The 12,438-nt window shown below is 40.2% G+C and overlaps 1 protein-coding gene across 1 annotated transcript in view; it reads left to right on the top strand.

Moving 5' to 3' along the window:
- Positions 1–11,887, top strand: part of EFNB2 (ephrin B2) — a 46,317-nt gene extending 34,430 nt beyond the window's left edge. Inside the window, exons 3-5 of the mRNA XM_054181189.1 lie at positions 5,399–5,491; positions 6,252–6,365; positions 7,985–11,887. Coding sequence (XP_054037164.1) covers positions 5,399–5,491; positions 6,252–6,365; positions 7,985–8,367 — 590 coding nt within the window. The 3' untranslated portion in view covers positions 8,368–11,887. The remainder of the gene's footprint in view (positions 1–5,398; positions 5,492–6,251; positions 6,366–7,984) is intronic.
- Positions 11,888–12,438: the final 551 nt, after the last annotated feature.

Below are 12,438 nucleotides of genomic sequence, written 5' to 3'. Positions count from 1 at the left end.
TTTCTATTACCTCAGCTGCCTTGTACTGCATCCCTGGCTGGTCTAGAAACAACCTCCGTGTTGTGATCTGTGATTTGTGGTTTCGCAGTGTGTGATTTCTGGTGTTCTTAAACTTGTCCCATAAATTTAGATAATTTATGGGAAAGAAGAATTATTTATTCAGTGCTTTACTAAAAGAGTCATTAAAAGGACCAAAAGCAGATGAAAGCAGTCAGAGCACAAACACACGATGCCTGGCCAAAATAGTGTTCTATTACTTAATAAAATAAAAAACCCTCAAAAGCTTTACATGCACTTAGTAATCCTGTGAGTGCATATGTGATCAAGTGCAGCTTTGCTTTAAGAATAACTTCATCCCACTGTTGGATCTAAAGCTTTTGTTGATTTTTGCTGCTGTTTAGGCTTTTCCATTCTGTTTCTAAGCACAGCTGGAGAAAAGTAGAGATGGGTATGATTATTTGATATTATTTAGCGCTGATTTTGAGAAACGTATGCTTTGATGCTGAATTCAAGCAGCATTTAAGAAAAAAATGGTGCAAATCACTACTATTGGACAGTACTGATCTACCCCGAAGAAACCTGTAATTCTTATTTTTCTATTAACAGATCCAAACCGGCAGCAATTAATCCTTGATGACCTCATCAATTATGTGTCTTTGATGCATTGCCAAATGGCTTGTATTGTCCACCACACTAAGGGGGGACAAAACCAATTTTGCTCTCACCCATCAGTTGACATCACTCATTCATTCTTATAGTCTGTGGTTTAAGGTCCATTTAGTTTTCACAGGAAAATTAAGTACGATGATCATAATTTCTGTCTTCAGCTATGTAGTCCATTTCATATTCAAGCTCTAGAAATAAACGTGCTATAAACTTGTGTTGGTTCAAAGGATATGACATTTAATTTGCGAGTAGGTAATGTTTTTCATAATACTAAAACATAAAAGTATGGGTAATAATTGTGGCAGAATTAAGAGGCTGAGGGTTTTGTCTGCTGGTGTTTTCTTTTAAGCAATTGCGATGGCATTTTTTCATTTTGTAATGTGTGTTTCTAGGAGTGAAAGAAGTTGAATTTTTGTGACTGTGCCTTCATTTCTAATCTCTTTGTGAATGAAAAGCTATATACAGGCACAAATCCAGCAGCTTAATTCTCCATCTGATTAGAGCAATGTTACCAACCTGATAGGTTGAAAACAGCCAAGATCCATGCAGTGACTTGGCCTCCTGGGAGGCAGAGTAATAACAATCAAATGAAGACATATTAAAATGCAATATTACTTCCTCTCCATGGGGACTGTATAAGAATCATAGCCAGGAACTATTCTTGTCAGCTGACTCTGTTTCGCTCACTGATTCCCTGCCTCTGCATTTATGACTAATGCATTTTGTACAATAAACAACACTTGTGAAGTTTTAAAAGCAAATAAATGTAAATCATCATCATACATTGATTTACATTGAGTTCCAGGTTGGGTGTTTGGTTGTTGTTTTTTTTTTCAGTTGGTTGAGTTTTTTTTTTTAAATAATTTCTATATTTCAAAGAAGGGAAGGCAGAGCTGGAATGAAATTCTTTGGTCTGAATCATTTCATTTCCTCTCGTGTAAGTGAGATGATATGTTAGGCAGTGTTTTATGAAACTGAAAATGTATTCTAGTTTCTCCAAAGCGAGTGTGTATCAGCACTCTTAACTATAATTTTGTAAGAGGTCAGTTTTTCTGAAAGTTGAAAACCCAAACTTAATGTTCCTTATAAAATGGCAGCTGCTGTTATATTCAAGGAATGCAGACACACAGCGTTTATATGGAACTCGAACATAATTTTTGACTGTCTGCTGTAAACACTGCCTATAAATTATTATGATTTTGTCAGAAAGTCTTAAAATTAATAGATTTTAGGGCAATTGTATGTGTTTATTTGTAGATGTGGATAAACTGAATAATTTAGTGCGTTTTTGACTGTAATTATTAGTTTTGTGATTGACACCAGAGGAACAGGACAGGTCTCAGAACATCACAGGTACCTGTCCATCACAAAGATTTAAAAATATTTTGCTACCTGTTTAGCAAGATTACTTTTAGTTTCCTATGTCTTGCTGTATTAATATAAAGCGGTGTGGGATCCTGAGAACATTTAATACTCATGAGAAACTTTATATTAATCATTAATTATGTTTATTAATGTTAATATTTAAGTAGTATCTAGTCATCTTAGCACAGGGCCATGTATGGCAGTTCATGTGTGAGCAATTGCCTCTAAAATATATCCATATTTAGACCTAAATATTAAAAAAAACTCAAACGTTTTCTTATTGATGTATATGTATATAAAAATAAACTGGATGGAAGGTCTAAAATTTGGTCATGTAAACACACCAGAGAGTAGCATTTCCGTTTCAGGCACAAGAAGCTTGTGTTACGTTTCTGTGTTTATACCCAAAACTCCTATCACAGACACTTTTTTTTTTGGTCTTATCTTTTCCGAATGAGCAGAGCTCCAGGTGCAGGGTCACTTTGCTGCAGAAGAGTGAGCACGGTGGAGGAGCTTACATGATAGGGGGTATAATTTTCATTTGGAGATCAATATAGAAAGGCAGCGGCGAGTGTTTGAGGAATATTTTGTACTCGCTCCCTTGTTTGACTTCTGCACACTCAACTGTCAAGGGGCATTAGCAGTATGAAACTGTGTTTTCTCTGATGTCCCAGATTACTTCTTTTTCTCCGCGCAGCTTTTCAAAGCTTGAAATTGTGTTTAAAACTACCCACTTTCTTCCCGGTACACTAGGGATATGCGAGGTTATGTTTCGATAGTCTTAATGAATTTTGAAAAATAATTTCCTCCAGTGGCCTTGGGTAATTGTCGGTTTAATTACAGGGAGAAGCTGAGATGGAAACTTTCCTTTGTCACTGAAATGCTCCTCTTTGAAAATTCCCCGTTCCCTGGGACATAGCAGTCTGTACTCTGAGCTATAACGTAGGCTTTCCGAAAACCCCTTGAAGAACTGTGGAAAAAGTGAATACTTCTGCAAATTCATTCATCTGACATCAAAGCTATGAAAGCATTCTTTTAGCGAGCAAGCAAGGCAGATTGCGCTCGCGTAGGCACACAACCAGACTCATTGTACATCTGGGCCTTCCCGTTTGGAGACTGTATTTGAAGTAATTTTGCATTCTTTTTTTGCCGTCTTACTTTCTTATTCTGTACTGAGGTCAGACTGCTTCCTCTGCACCTTATTGAGGTCTCCTGCTCTATGGGTTAAACGGGTGGGCCTTTAAAGAATAAAAAGGCATTGATGTTCAGAAGAAGCAGCATTCTATTCAATTAAAATCAAGTAGAAGGTGTTTAAGGAGATGAGCGCCCCCATCGCCTCAATTAAAAAACAAACGAAGAATAACGAAAAACGCAAGTCAAAGTCAGTGTTTATTAGTTGTACTTTCAGTTGATGCTCAGCTTTGGTATTTCTATTTACTGCTTTTTTTGCCTTGTCCTTGTGCTGGTACATTGGCAAATAGGTCATAAAAAACACTTTCAGCAAAGACACATTTGATTTATGTCCAGAACTGGTTCTTAGTATTGATTTTTTTTCCCTCTGGAAAAAAACAAAAGAAAACAAAACTATATGTCTCCATTATTTTCTGAGCCTGGCAATGCAGTGGCACATTTCAGATCGGCTTTTATCTTAAATTACTCATTGCGCTCTTTTATATTTTAAAAAGTCTTTTTTGCAAGTTGGGAAAAAAAAAGACGTAGTTTCACAGACAGCCATTGTCATGTTTTTACAGGGGGGAGGGAACAAGGGGAGGAACTGGGAGGGACCACGTATGAGGAGAAGGGAATTTTAGGAAAAGAAAGCACAATTTGGGAAGTTTGTATGGTGGCCGTAATTCGAGTTAGTACAAAAGAGGCAGAAGTGGAACAAAAACAAGAAGTAGATCAAAGGCTAGGAAGCAGGGTTCAGCGGTATGGGGTTTATATCTTTACGGCTAGAGAGAAGATTAGAGCAAGAAAAACAGTGCCATGGGGCTAGGAAGACATTGTGAAGGAAAAAGGAAATACACATAGGCTGCGTTTGAAAGGAAATCCCCAAGGAAGGCGAAAGAGAAGGAGTGAGAATTAAAAACAAAGATCTGAACAGTGTGAAGCCCTGATTGAATTAGATCCTGAGCTGAAAGGAGAGGGGCAGAGGCAGGAAAGTGCTGCTTAAGCAGTTCACCGCGGCCACGGCGAGCAACGAGCGCCGGCATCTCCCATTTTCTATTTGTTTTCTCCAGCTGGTGGCTGGCTGCCAGCGCGTGTGCGCGCACCCGCTCCTACGTGCATTTTTTGGGGCCTTGGATAAACAGCTCCAAAAAACAACGGTGGAATGTGCACCCCCGGGACAACCGGGGTAGGAAAACCCCCGGTGGGTTCCCTAAATAGCGAAGCTGGAGCCCACCGTTGGCGGACGCGCCTGCTTTGCCACCGTGGCCGGGGCATCCAACGCACATGCCGAGGTGGCGCGGTGTGGAGTGGCTGCGATGCCCGGGGCTGAGGAGCTACGAAATAGTTCTCCAGCAGCTGTTGGGGGTTTGCAACCAACAGCTGGCTCGGGCGGCACCCCTAGACTGTGACTCAACGTTTTGGATTCTCCAGGGGAGTTGTGCTTCGCCTTCAAATCGCATTGCAGCGTCAGCTGGCGGCGGGGACGCCCGGTTCCAGCCAGCGCCTAGATAAGGGAGAACAATATAAACGCAGGGGAAAGCACCCGTTTGTTTGTACGAGCTAAAAGGTTTCTGTGAGAATAGAGCGTATTCCCCCCCGCCACCCGCCCCCACCAAGGCTCCTCAATGCTGAGAAAAGTGAGATTGTACTTTAAAATATTAAATGGTTTTCCAATCAGGGCAGAATCTCAGCTTTCACCTGGGTCTTTTGTATGCGTTCACTTCTTCCAGCAGGAGATTTGTAATAGAGGAAGCAGGTGTAACGTGGTGATTATAAAGATATTGTTGGGGAAAAAAAAAAAAAAAAAGAAAAAGGGTGAATTTTCAGTGCTTTGCTCCTCTCAGCCTGCCAGGGCTTGCTTTTCAGCTGACTCCATCACCTTTTAGCAAGGTGCCGTGTTTTTGTCCAAGTCAGTCAGTCAATTGTGCGTAGAAAAAAAAAGGTTGCTGGGTAAATTTGAAACCTCGATAACACATTCCTCCATTTGTATATATTGTATGGCTTACCGATGTATTCATTCCTTTGGCTTTCAACATTTCACAACTTTCCATAGGTCAGCCCGAGCAACAAGAACAGGTCCTGGTAGATTGAAAGATTTCTGCTTTCAGACACTCATGTTCACATCACTTTGCCTGTTGATTTCCTGATTTTTATTTATTTTTATTTATTTATTTATTTTCTTTTATTTTTTAATCAGCAACATCTAATGGGTCTTTGGAGGGCCTGGATAACCAGGAGGGAGGGGTGTGCCAGACAAAAACCATGAAGATCCTCATGAAAGTTGGACAAGGTAAAGACCATCTGCTGTTTCATGAAATCACTTTGATCAGTCTCAGTGTCCTTATAGTTTTCGGGCTTCTTTTAGCAGTGTAGAGCAGAGAGCCGACCGAGCCTAGTGTGGTCATTCCTCCCTTAGAGTCTGAAAGCAAAGCCTGTTTTCTCTTCCTCGGCTACTGACAGATTTCTACAGGAGGAGGGTTAGCGTAATAATATCTCTTCACTGGAGAGATCCCTAGAAGGAAAGGTCACCTGGGAGTAGTGTGTTTCAGTCATTTTTATTTTTATTTTAAAAACAAAAGCCACAACTCTGCTGTTCAAAATTATTTAAAATACATGAAAGGAGGGAAGCTAATATTTCTATAGTTTGCTTGTTATGAATTCTGATTACAGAGAGGTTTTTGTTCATTGTCTCTTTTCACATATAGATAACCTATTGTGCAGGAAGAAAGAATTATTCTTCTGAGTAGAAGTTGGTTGGTTTAGTAGTCAATCAACTTCCTCAGTTAAACTGAAATGTCATCTGCAAAGCTTTTCTTGCCAATTACAGGAGTCCCTATAGTTTCTGCAGATGGCCTCACAATTTAAACCTCTGAAATAACTAATAACCATTTTGCTTTAAAAGGAAAATTACGTACTTATATCTCCCAGACCTTTGCATAAAGATTCTTCTGTTCAAAGCCATTCCTGTCTCATGAGGTACCTAGAGCCAGCTTACAAGGCTCTGTACCGTCAAGTGCCGAAGCTGCATGAGTCTTCTTTCTCTCCCCCAGATCCCAACTCGGCGGGGCTGCCCCGGCACACGGATCCCACCAAGCGCCCCGAGCAGGAAGCTGGCACCAACGGGAAGAGTTCCACCACCAGCCCCTTTGTGAAGGACCACTCAGGTGGGTGCGGCAGGGCTCGTGCCTGGGACGGGGCTCTAGTGGAGTCTTCTCCTTTGTCCCCAACCACATTTTGTTTTACCGTTAAAGTGCTAGAAAAATGAATGTTTTCGTACTGAGATGAAGCAAAAGCCAGTTCTCATGCTCTGGTGGGTAGTGTCTGGGAGCTGTAAATTTTGGCAACGGCTGCTCTCTCCCCTCTTCCACTCTGCAGTAGAAGTTAATTACATCTTGTGAGAATATCACTCATTTACAGGAAAGTTTTTGGATCGGACATTTGCTAAGCAGCTTTACGATGGTAAATGCTGCCTTGCATTTAGTACTCTGGCAGATGAACGAGTCTTTCTGTCTTTCTCTTCCCGTATAATACATTATCAAGTGGTTCTCGACAGCCATTTATAAAGTTTATTTCAAGACATCTATAATTAATGTCCTGATCTTTTAACTGACCATATAAAGTCTACATATGAATGGATGGTCTTTCACTAAATTTAAAGATTTATTTTTTTTAATAATTACCTAATTAAGACAAACAGATAGCTCCAAACAAATATCTTCAGGATGCATTTCAGACATTAGGTGAACAAGAAAAAAAATAACTATCAAGACCCAAGGTCTCTGGAAGAAAATTTGTTGAATTGGGAATGCTACAAAGCAAAACTTCCTGTTAGTTGATTCTGGGGTTCCTGAAAATGGCTGCAAGTTTTCCTTGCTAGCTCTGTCATTAGTTACTGGGCTAATGGATCTTTGATATGGCAGTCACTGGGCAGGCTTCAGCCATTTCCTATGAGGGTTCCAGTAGGAAAAAGTTCACAGTTATGTGGATGTAGCATCTGCAGCGCTCTTCCACCTGTGAGTGAGCACCAAGAGAGGGAAGTCAGTTCAAATTTTCAAGTGAGAAAGTGTCAAGTGAGCACTCATTTAATTTTCGTGACCAATAACATGACAGTGTAGTGGCACCAAATATTCAACAGGCTGTTCAGCACGTGAGCTTTCCTGACTACCAAACTACCAAATGGTGTTGTTTTCTTTTAAGTGAATGTAAGTTAATACAAACAGATATATGCCATAGCCATTTTACCTATCTCCTACACTGCCTCAAGCTCCTTTGCTTCATGCGCAAGCAAGAGGAGTCCACATAATGAGGCACTAAGGACGGTTTAGCTCAAATCAATATGCGAAAGATAAAATAGCAGAAGAATGGTGTGACACTGAACAGTACCAGTTGTCCTGAGAATTCTCATTTCCCTGTGTTATTTTCCCCTCGCAGTCCTATCCCACCCCTCTCTGCTGCCCGGGGCTGGCCGGCATCTGTTAAAAGATGCGGTCTGCATCAAAGGCTGCCTTGTCAGTGCCAGTCCTCGCCGCTGATGGATGATGATGTATGAAACAGGGTGGTTTGGGAGCAGCACAAAAGTGAGACCAACAGACACAAAGTCTTGTTTAATATTGATTGCTGACTTCGGCTGTTTGCATTTAGCTATCTAACAGGGTAATTGGTTTGTCAAAGTTTAGCTGTCAGTTAATTCTTCCAGTCTTGCTTACTCCACACATTTTTAAGCAGCGTAAATGGGTCGCGGGATGGCAATAACTTTTGTCTGTTGTGTTTCCGTTCTTTCCAGGATCTAGCACAGATGGCAGTAAGGCTGGGCATTCCAGTATACTGGGTTCAGAGGTGGCCTTATTTGCAGGGATTGCATCAGGGTGCATCATTTTCATCGTCATCATCATCACTTTGGTCGTTCTTTTGTTGAAGTACCGGAGAAGACACAGGAAGCATTCCCCGCAACACACGACAACTCTCTCACTTAGTACGTTAGCCACCCCAAAACGCAGTGGCAACAACAATGGTTCTGAGCCCAGTGACATTATCATTCCTCTAAGGACTGCAGACAGTGTCTTTTGCCCCCACTATGAAAAGGTCAGCGGCGACTATGGACATCCAGTGTACATAGTTCAAGAGATGCCTCCTCAGAGCCCAGCAAACATTTATTACAAGGTCTGAGAAACACACAACCAACTCTGTGGTACAGTTGAGTCGGAGAGGAAACTCACTGGTCAAATGCTTTCTGTTGGGGTTTGTGATGACGCCTTGTGCGCTAGCATTGACTCAAGCACAGGGGGGGAAAAGGCGACAGCTCTTTCTCCGGGAGCCGACGCGAGCTGGACAGCTTACCTAGTCTGTAGAATTCCTATCTCGGTGAATAAAGTATTCACTAAAAGCTGGAAGACTTTTATGTAGAAGATGCCCATTCTGATTGCTGTACTCTTGTTACATTCATCATCCTCAAAGCCATGTGCTGCGGGCGTTCAGGCATGTACAAAAGCCAAGGGAAGATGGAGTGATCCATGGATGTTAATAGCTCTAGGCATCCTGGGAAGGTGCTCTAGGATATATCAAGCTTGAAATGCAATCTTCTGACTTTTGTGTGTCTCTCTCAGTGCGTACTGGATTTGTCACACAGACCTTGGTGTCTAAGTAAGACTTGTTAAAGTTCTCTTGCTTTTAGTCCGTCACTGTTCCATTTGTTTCTGTTATCCGAGGCTCTGCCATCCTTCACATAAAATTTCCTTTCACTCCACCTCCTGAATCACTAATGGAACATTAATGTTTGGAGATCCACGCTCCATCCATCTGCTACAGCAGCCTCACTTGAATGGGTAATGCGTTTATAGAAATTGTGTTTGATAGTAAGGAGCCTTCCAGCCAAAAAAGTTAGGCTGTCAACAAAGTCAAGAGCAGGACTGGGTGGTGGAGGGAAGGGCTGACTGCAGTTGCAACTGAATACTGCTGCCTCAAAAATAGAAGCTGGGAAGAAAAAAGAAAAAAAAAAACAACCACATTTAGGTAGCACAGCACTTTGGTATGCTAAGTTTTAAGAGGCAAGTAGGAGACACAATAACACGCGCAGTGGATTAGGGCTGCGTTTGAAGGAATTCATGGTTATCAAATACCAGTGTGCAGAAAAAAAATGTAGTACCTTCAATACAGTAGAACAAAGGGGTATTGTTAGTAAGTGAACAGGCTTGGAGAGGACAAGACAATAGCAGGCCGCTGAGGATATATTAGGGCAGGGCTGTTGCGGTACTGGCAATAAAATATACAGCTTTGAAGCTGTAGCGAAAACGTAGTCTGCGTTGGATGACTTTTAAGCAGACTCAGCTGCTATACTATCACATTATACTAAACACAGGGAAAGCATTTAAGAAAATAGCAGAGAGCCAAATCTGACCAAGATGATTATAAGCCAACGGGTCAAATGAGCTGTAATTCTATCACTGGTAAAGTTGTGAAAAAGACCTTTCTCATCTCTAAAAGTAAAACCGAATTTCTTTCTGACTGAGCCTTTTGACACTTTGGTTTCTTGTAGTGCTGTCCCTGCACAGTGAGTGTCGGTACTGTCACTGACACAGCAGTTCATTGGTGCTCTGTTGCAAAGTTAAAGCACATATGGCAAACCTCTTGCAGTTCGTAAGAATAAAATAAATTATGACACTGAGATGGAGAAGGAAGATATGTCTTATTTATAATAGGTGTATAGAACACAAGGGATATAAAGTGAGAGTTTTTCTTTCGTTCGTTCTTTCTTACTTTCTTTTTGTTTTGATTTGCTTTTTTACTAATATATATTTTGAGATTGCACAGAATCTACACCAGAAGATGTGAAATTCATTTGCGGCAATTAAATAGTCTTAACTTGTCATCATTTTACATATATATGTGTGTGTATGTATGTATATGCACACATACATATGTTTATATATGCACATATATGCATATATATACACACTTTTTTTTTAAAAAAAAGAAACTGCTTCTGGGAAAAACATGAGCCATCCAAAAAAAAGAATTGGAGCATATTAAAAAAAAAATAAAAATATCCAAAGCATCTCATGAGATAAAACTAGGAAATATAAGGCCCAAAATATCAGGAAATCAGCGTTACTGCATCATGTATTTAACAATGACAAGGTGTGCCGGCATTTATTTTCTGTGTTGTGTTTTCCCTTGCCTTATGGGCTGATGTGTTCTGTAGATTTCGTTGAGGTTCATGGAAGCGGGGGGGGGTTCAGGTTAAAGTTTTCTCTTTAGCATGGCTATTCCCCTGAAGCTCCCACCCTGGGGAGGAAATAAAAAAACCTCTACTTTTATATGTGCTATGCAAATAGACATTTCTAACATAGTCATGTTACTATGGTAACACTTTGCTTTCTGATTTGGAAAGAAAATGTAGCAACAGCATTTTGGGGTTCTCAGACCTCTGGTGAGCACCTGCAAGAAAAAAAAAAAGGAAAAAAAAAAGAAAAAAAATCTGTCATAGAAATGATCACTCTCTCTGTTTCCTGAACCTGAAAATGATGTTGGGATGTTGGTCCAAAAGAGAGAAACAAAACAAAAAAAAAAAAAAAATCCCAACCCATGGTTCTGTGGAAGGTTACCATGGTGACTAACTACAGTACATATGTAATTCTTTTCAACAACCCTTCCTTTCTGTGAATCCATCCATACAAGGTTCTCTTGTAAGTCATTAAGATTTTATTTTGGGGGAGGGGGAGGAAGGGAAAAGATGGGCTTACTGATCCTGATTTTTATTAAATCAAATCTACGCTTCATCGGTTGGCTACATTCTAGTTATGTACTAAACTGTGAAAAAAAAAATAATCAGATGATTTGCTCAAGAGCAACCTGCAACCAATTGAAAAAAATAAAAATGTACTGTGCGTCTGTTTTGTGTCTGGTGCAGAAATATGACAATCTACCAACTGTTCCTTTATTTGACGTTGGTCCAGCTTTGAAAAGTTACTGTAAATGCCTTGCTTGTATGATCATCCCTAGTCACCCGACTTGGAATTTGCACCATCATGTCTAAGTGAAGATGCTGTAAATAGGTTCAGATTTACTGTATATGGATTTGGGGTGTTACAGTAGCCTTATTCACCTTTTTAAATAATAATAAAAAAAAAAACCACATGGAAACAAGAAAAAAAAAAGGCTTTTCTTAACCAGATTGTGTATATAGAGCAATGTTGGTTTTTTATAAAGTCCGAGCAAGATGTTTTGTATAAAATTTGAATTTTGCAATGTATTTAGCTACAGCTTGTTTAAAGGCAGTGTCATTCCCCTTTGCACTGTATTGAGGAAAAAAATGGTATAAAAGGTTGCCAAATTGCCGCATATTTGTGCTGAAATTGTGTACCATGAATATTTATTTAAGAATTTCTTTGTCCAGTTTGTAAGTAACACAGTATTATGGTTGAGTTATAAATAATTTCTTCTTTCTTTTTTTTGTTTGGTTTTTTTTATTATTTGTTTGTTTGTTTATTTGTTTTGTTCTGTTTTAAAACTAGCCGGTCATAAGTTTGAAATCTGCTTTAGTTCCACATTGCAATTAGTTCCCAGAAAATGAAAATTATGAAAATCACATTCCACATCTGTTTCAAAATGAATTTGTTCTTAAAAAAATAAAATATTTTTTTCCTATGGAAACCTTGCCTTCTAAGTATTTTCTTCTTTTGTGTTGCCTTTTTTTTTTTCTGTTTTAAAAGATGAAAATAAATCAGAAAGCCACCAAGCCTGCTTTCCTCTGCTCCTCCCTCCTTTCTTCTCTCTCTGTCTCCTCCCTCCCCATCTCTCCACCCTGATTGCTAGTGATTTATAGGAAAGAAAGCTCCTTATAATACACTGGCTTCTGTTAACCGACTTCCCAGATTTTCCCTTACCTATATCATCAGATTTTAAAAAACACAGGGCGGGTCTTATGCTCTTGGAAGGCAGTGAGCTTCAGTCAGGTGCAGTAGCCAGGTTGCCTGGATGATCTGGGAGGTGAGGTTGCAACCATACAAGTAATGCCCAGACATTATGGAGGGGATTTATACTGTGGGCAGAGCCAGAGAAAAAAATATACTGGAAGCCTTCTGGGCGCTGGTGCTGTCACTGCTGCTCCTGAGGAGGGGGAATGGCAAGCCTGGGGTGGAGGGGCTGGGCAAGAAGCGACGTGATGGAAGATGTTGGGAGAATGGCAAAGGGTTAGAAATGCTGCAAAGTCAGAACATCTCTGCATGGTTCTTTCAGTGG

Source organism: Rissa tridactyla, chromosome 1 (assembly GCF_028500815.1).
Source record: "Rissa tridactyla isolate bRisTri1 chromosome 1, bRisTri1.patW.cur.20221130, whole genome shotgun sequence".
NCBI lineage: Eukaryota > Metazoa > Chordata > Aves > Charadriiformes > Laridae > Rissa > Rissa tridactyla.
This window is presented reverse-complemented; position numbering and strand designations above follow the sequence as displayed.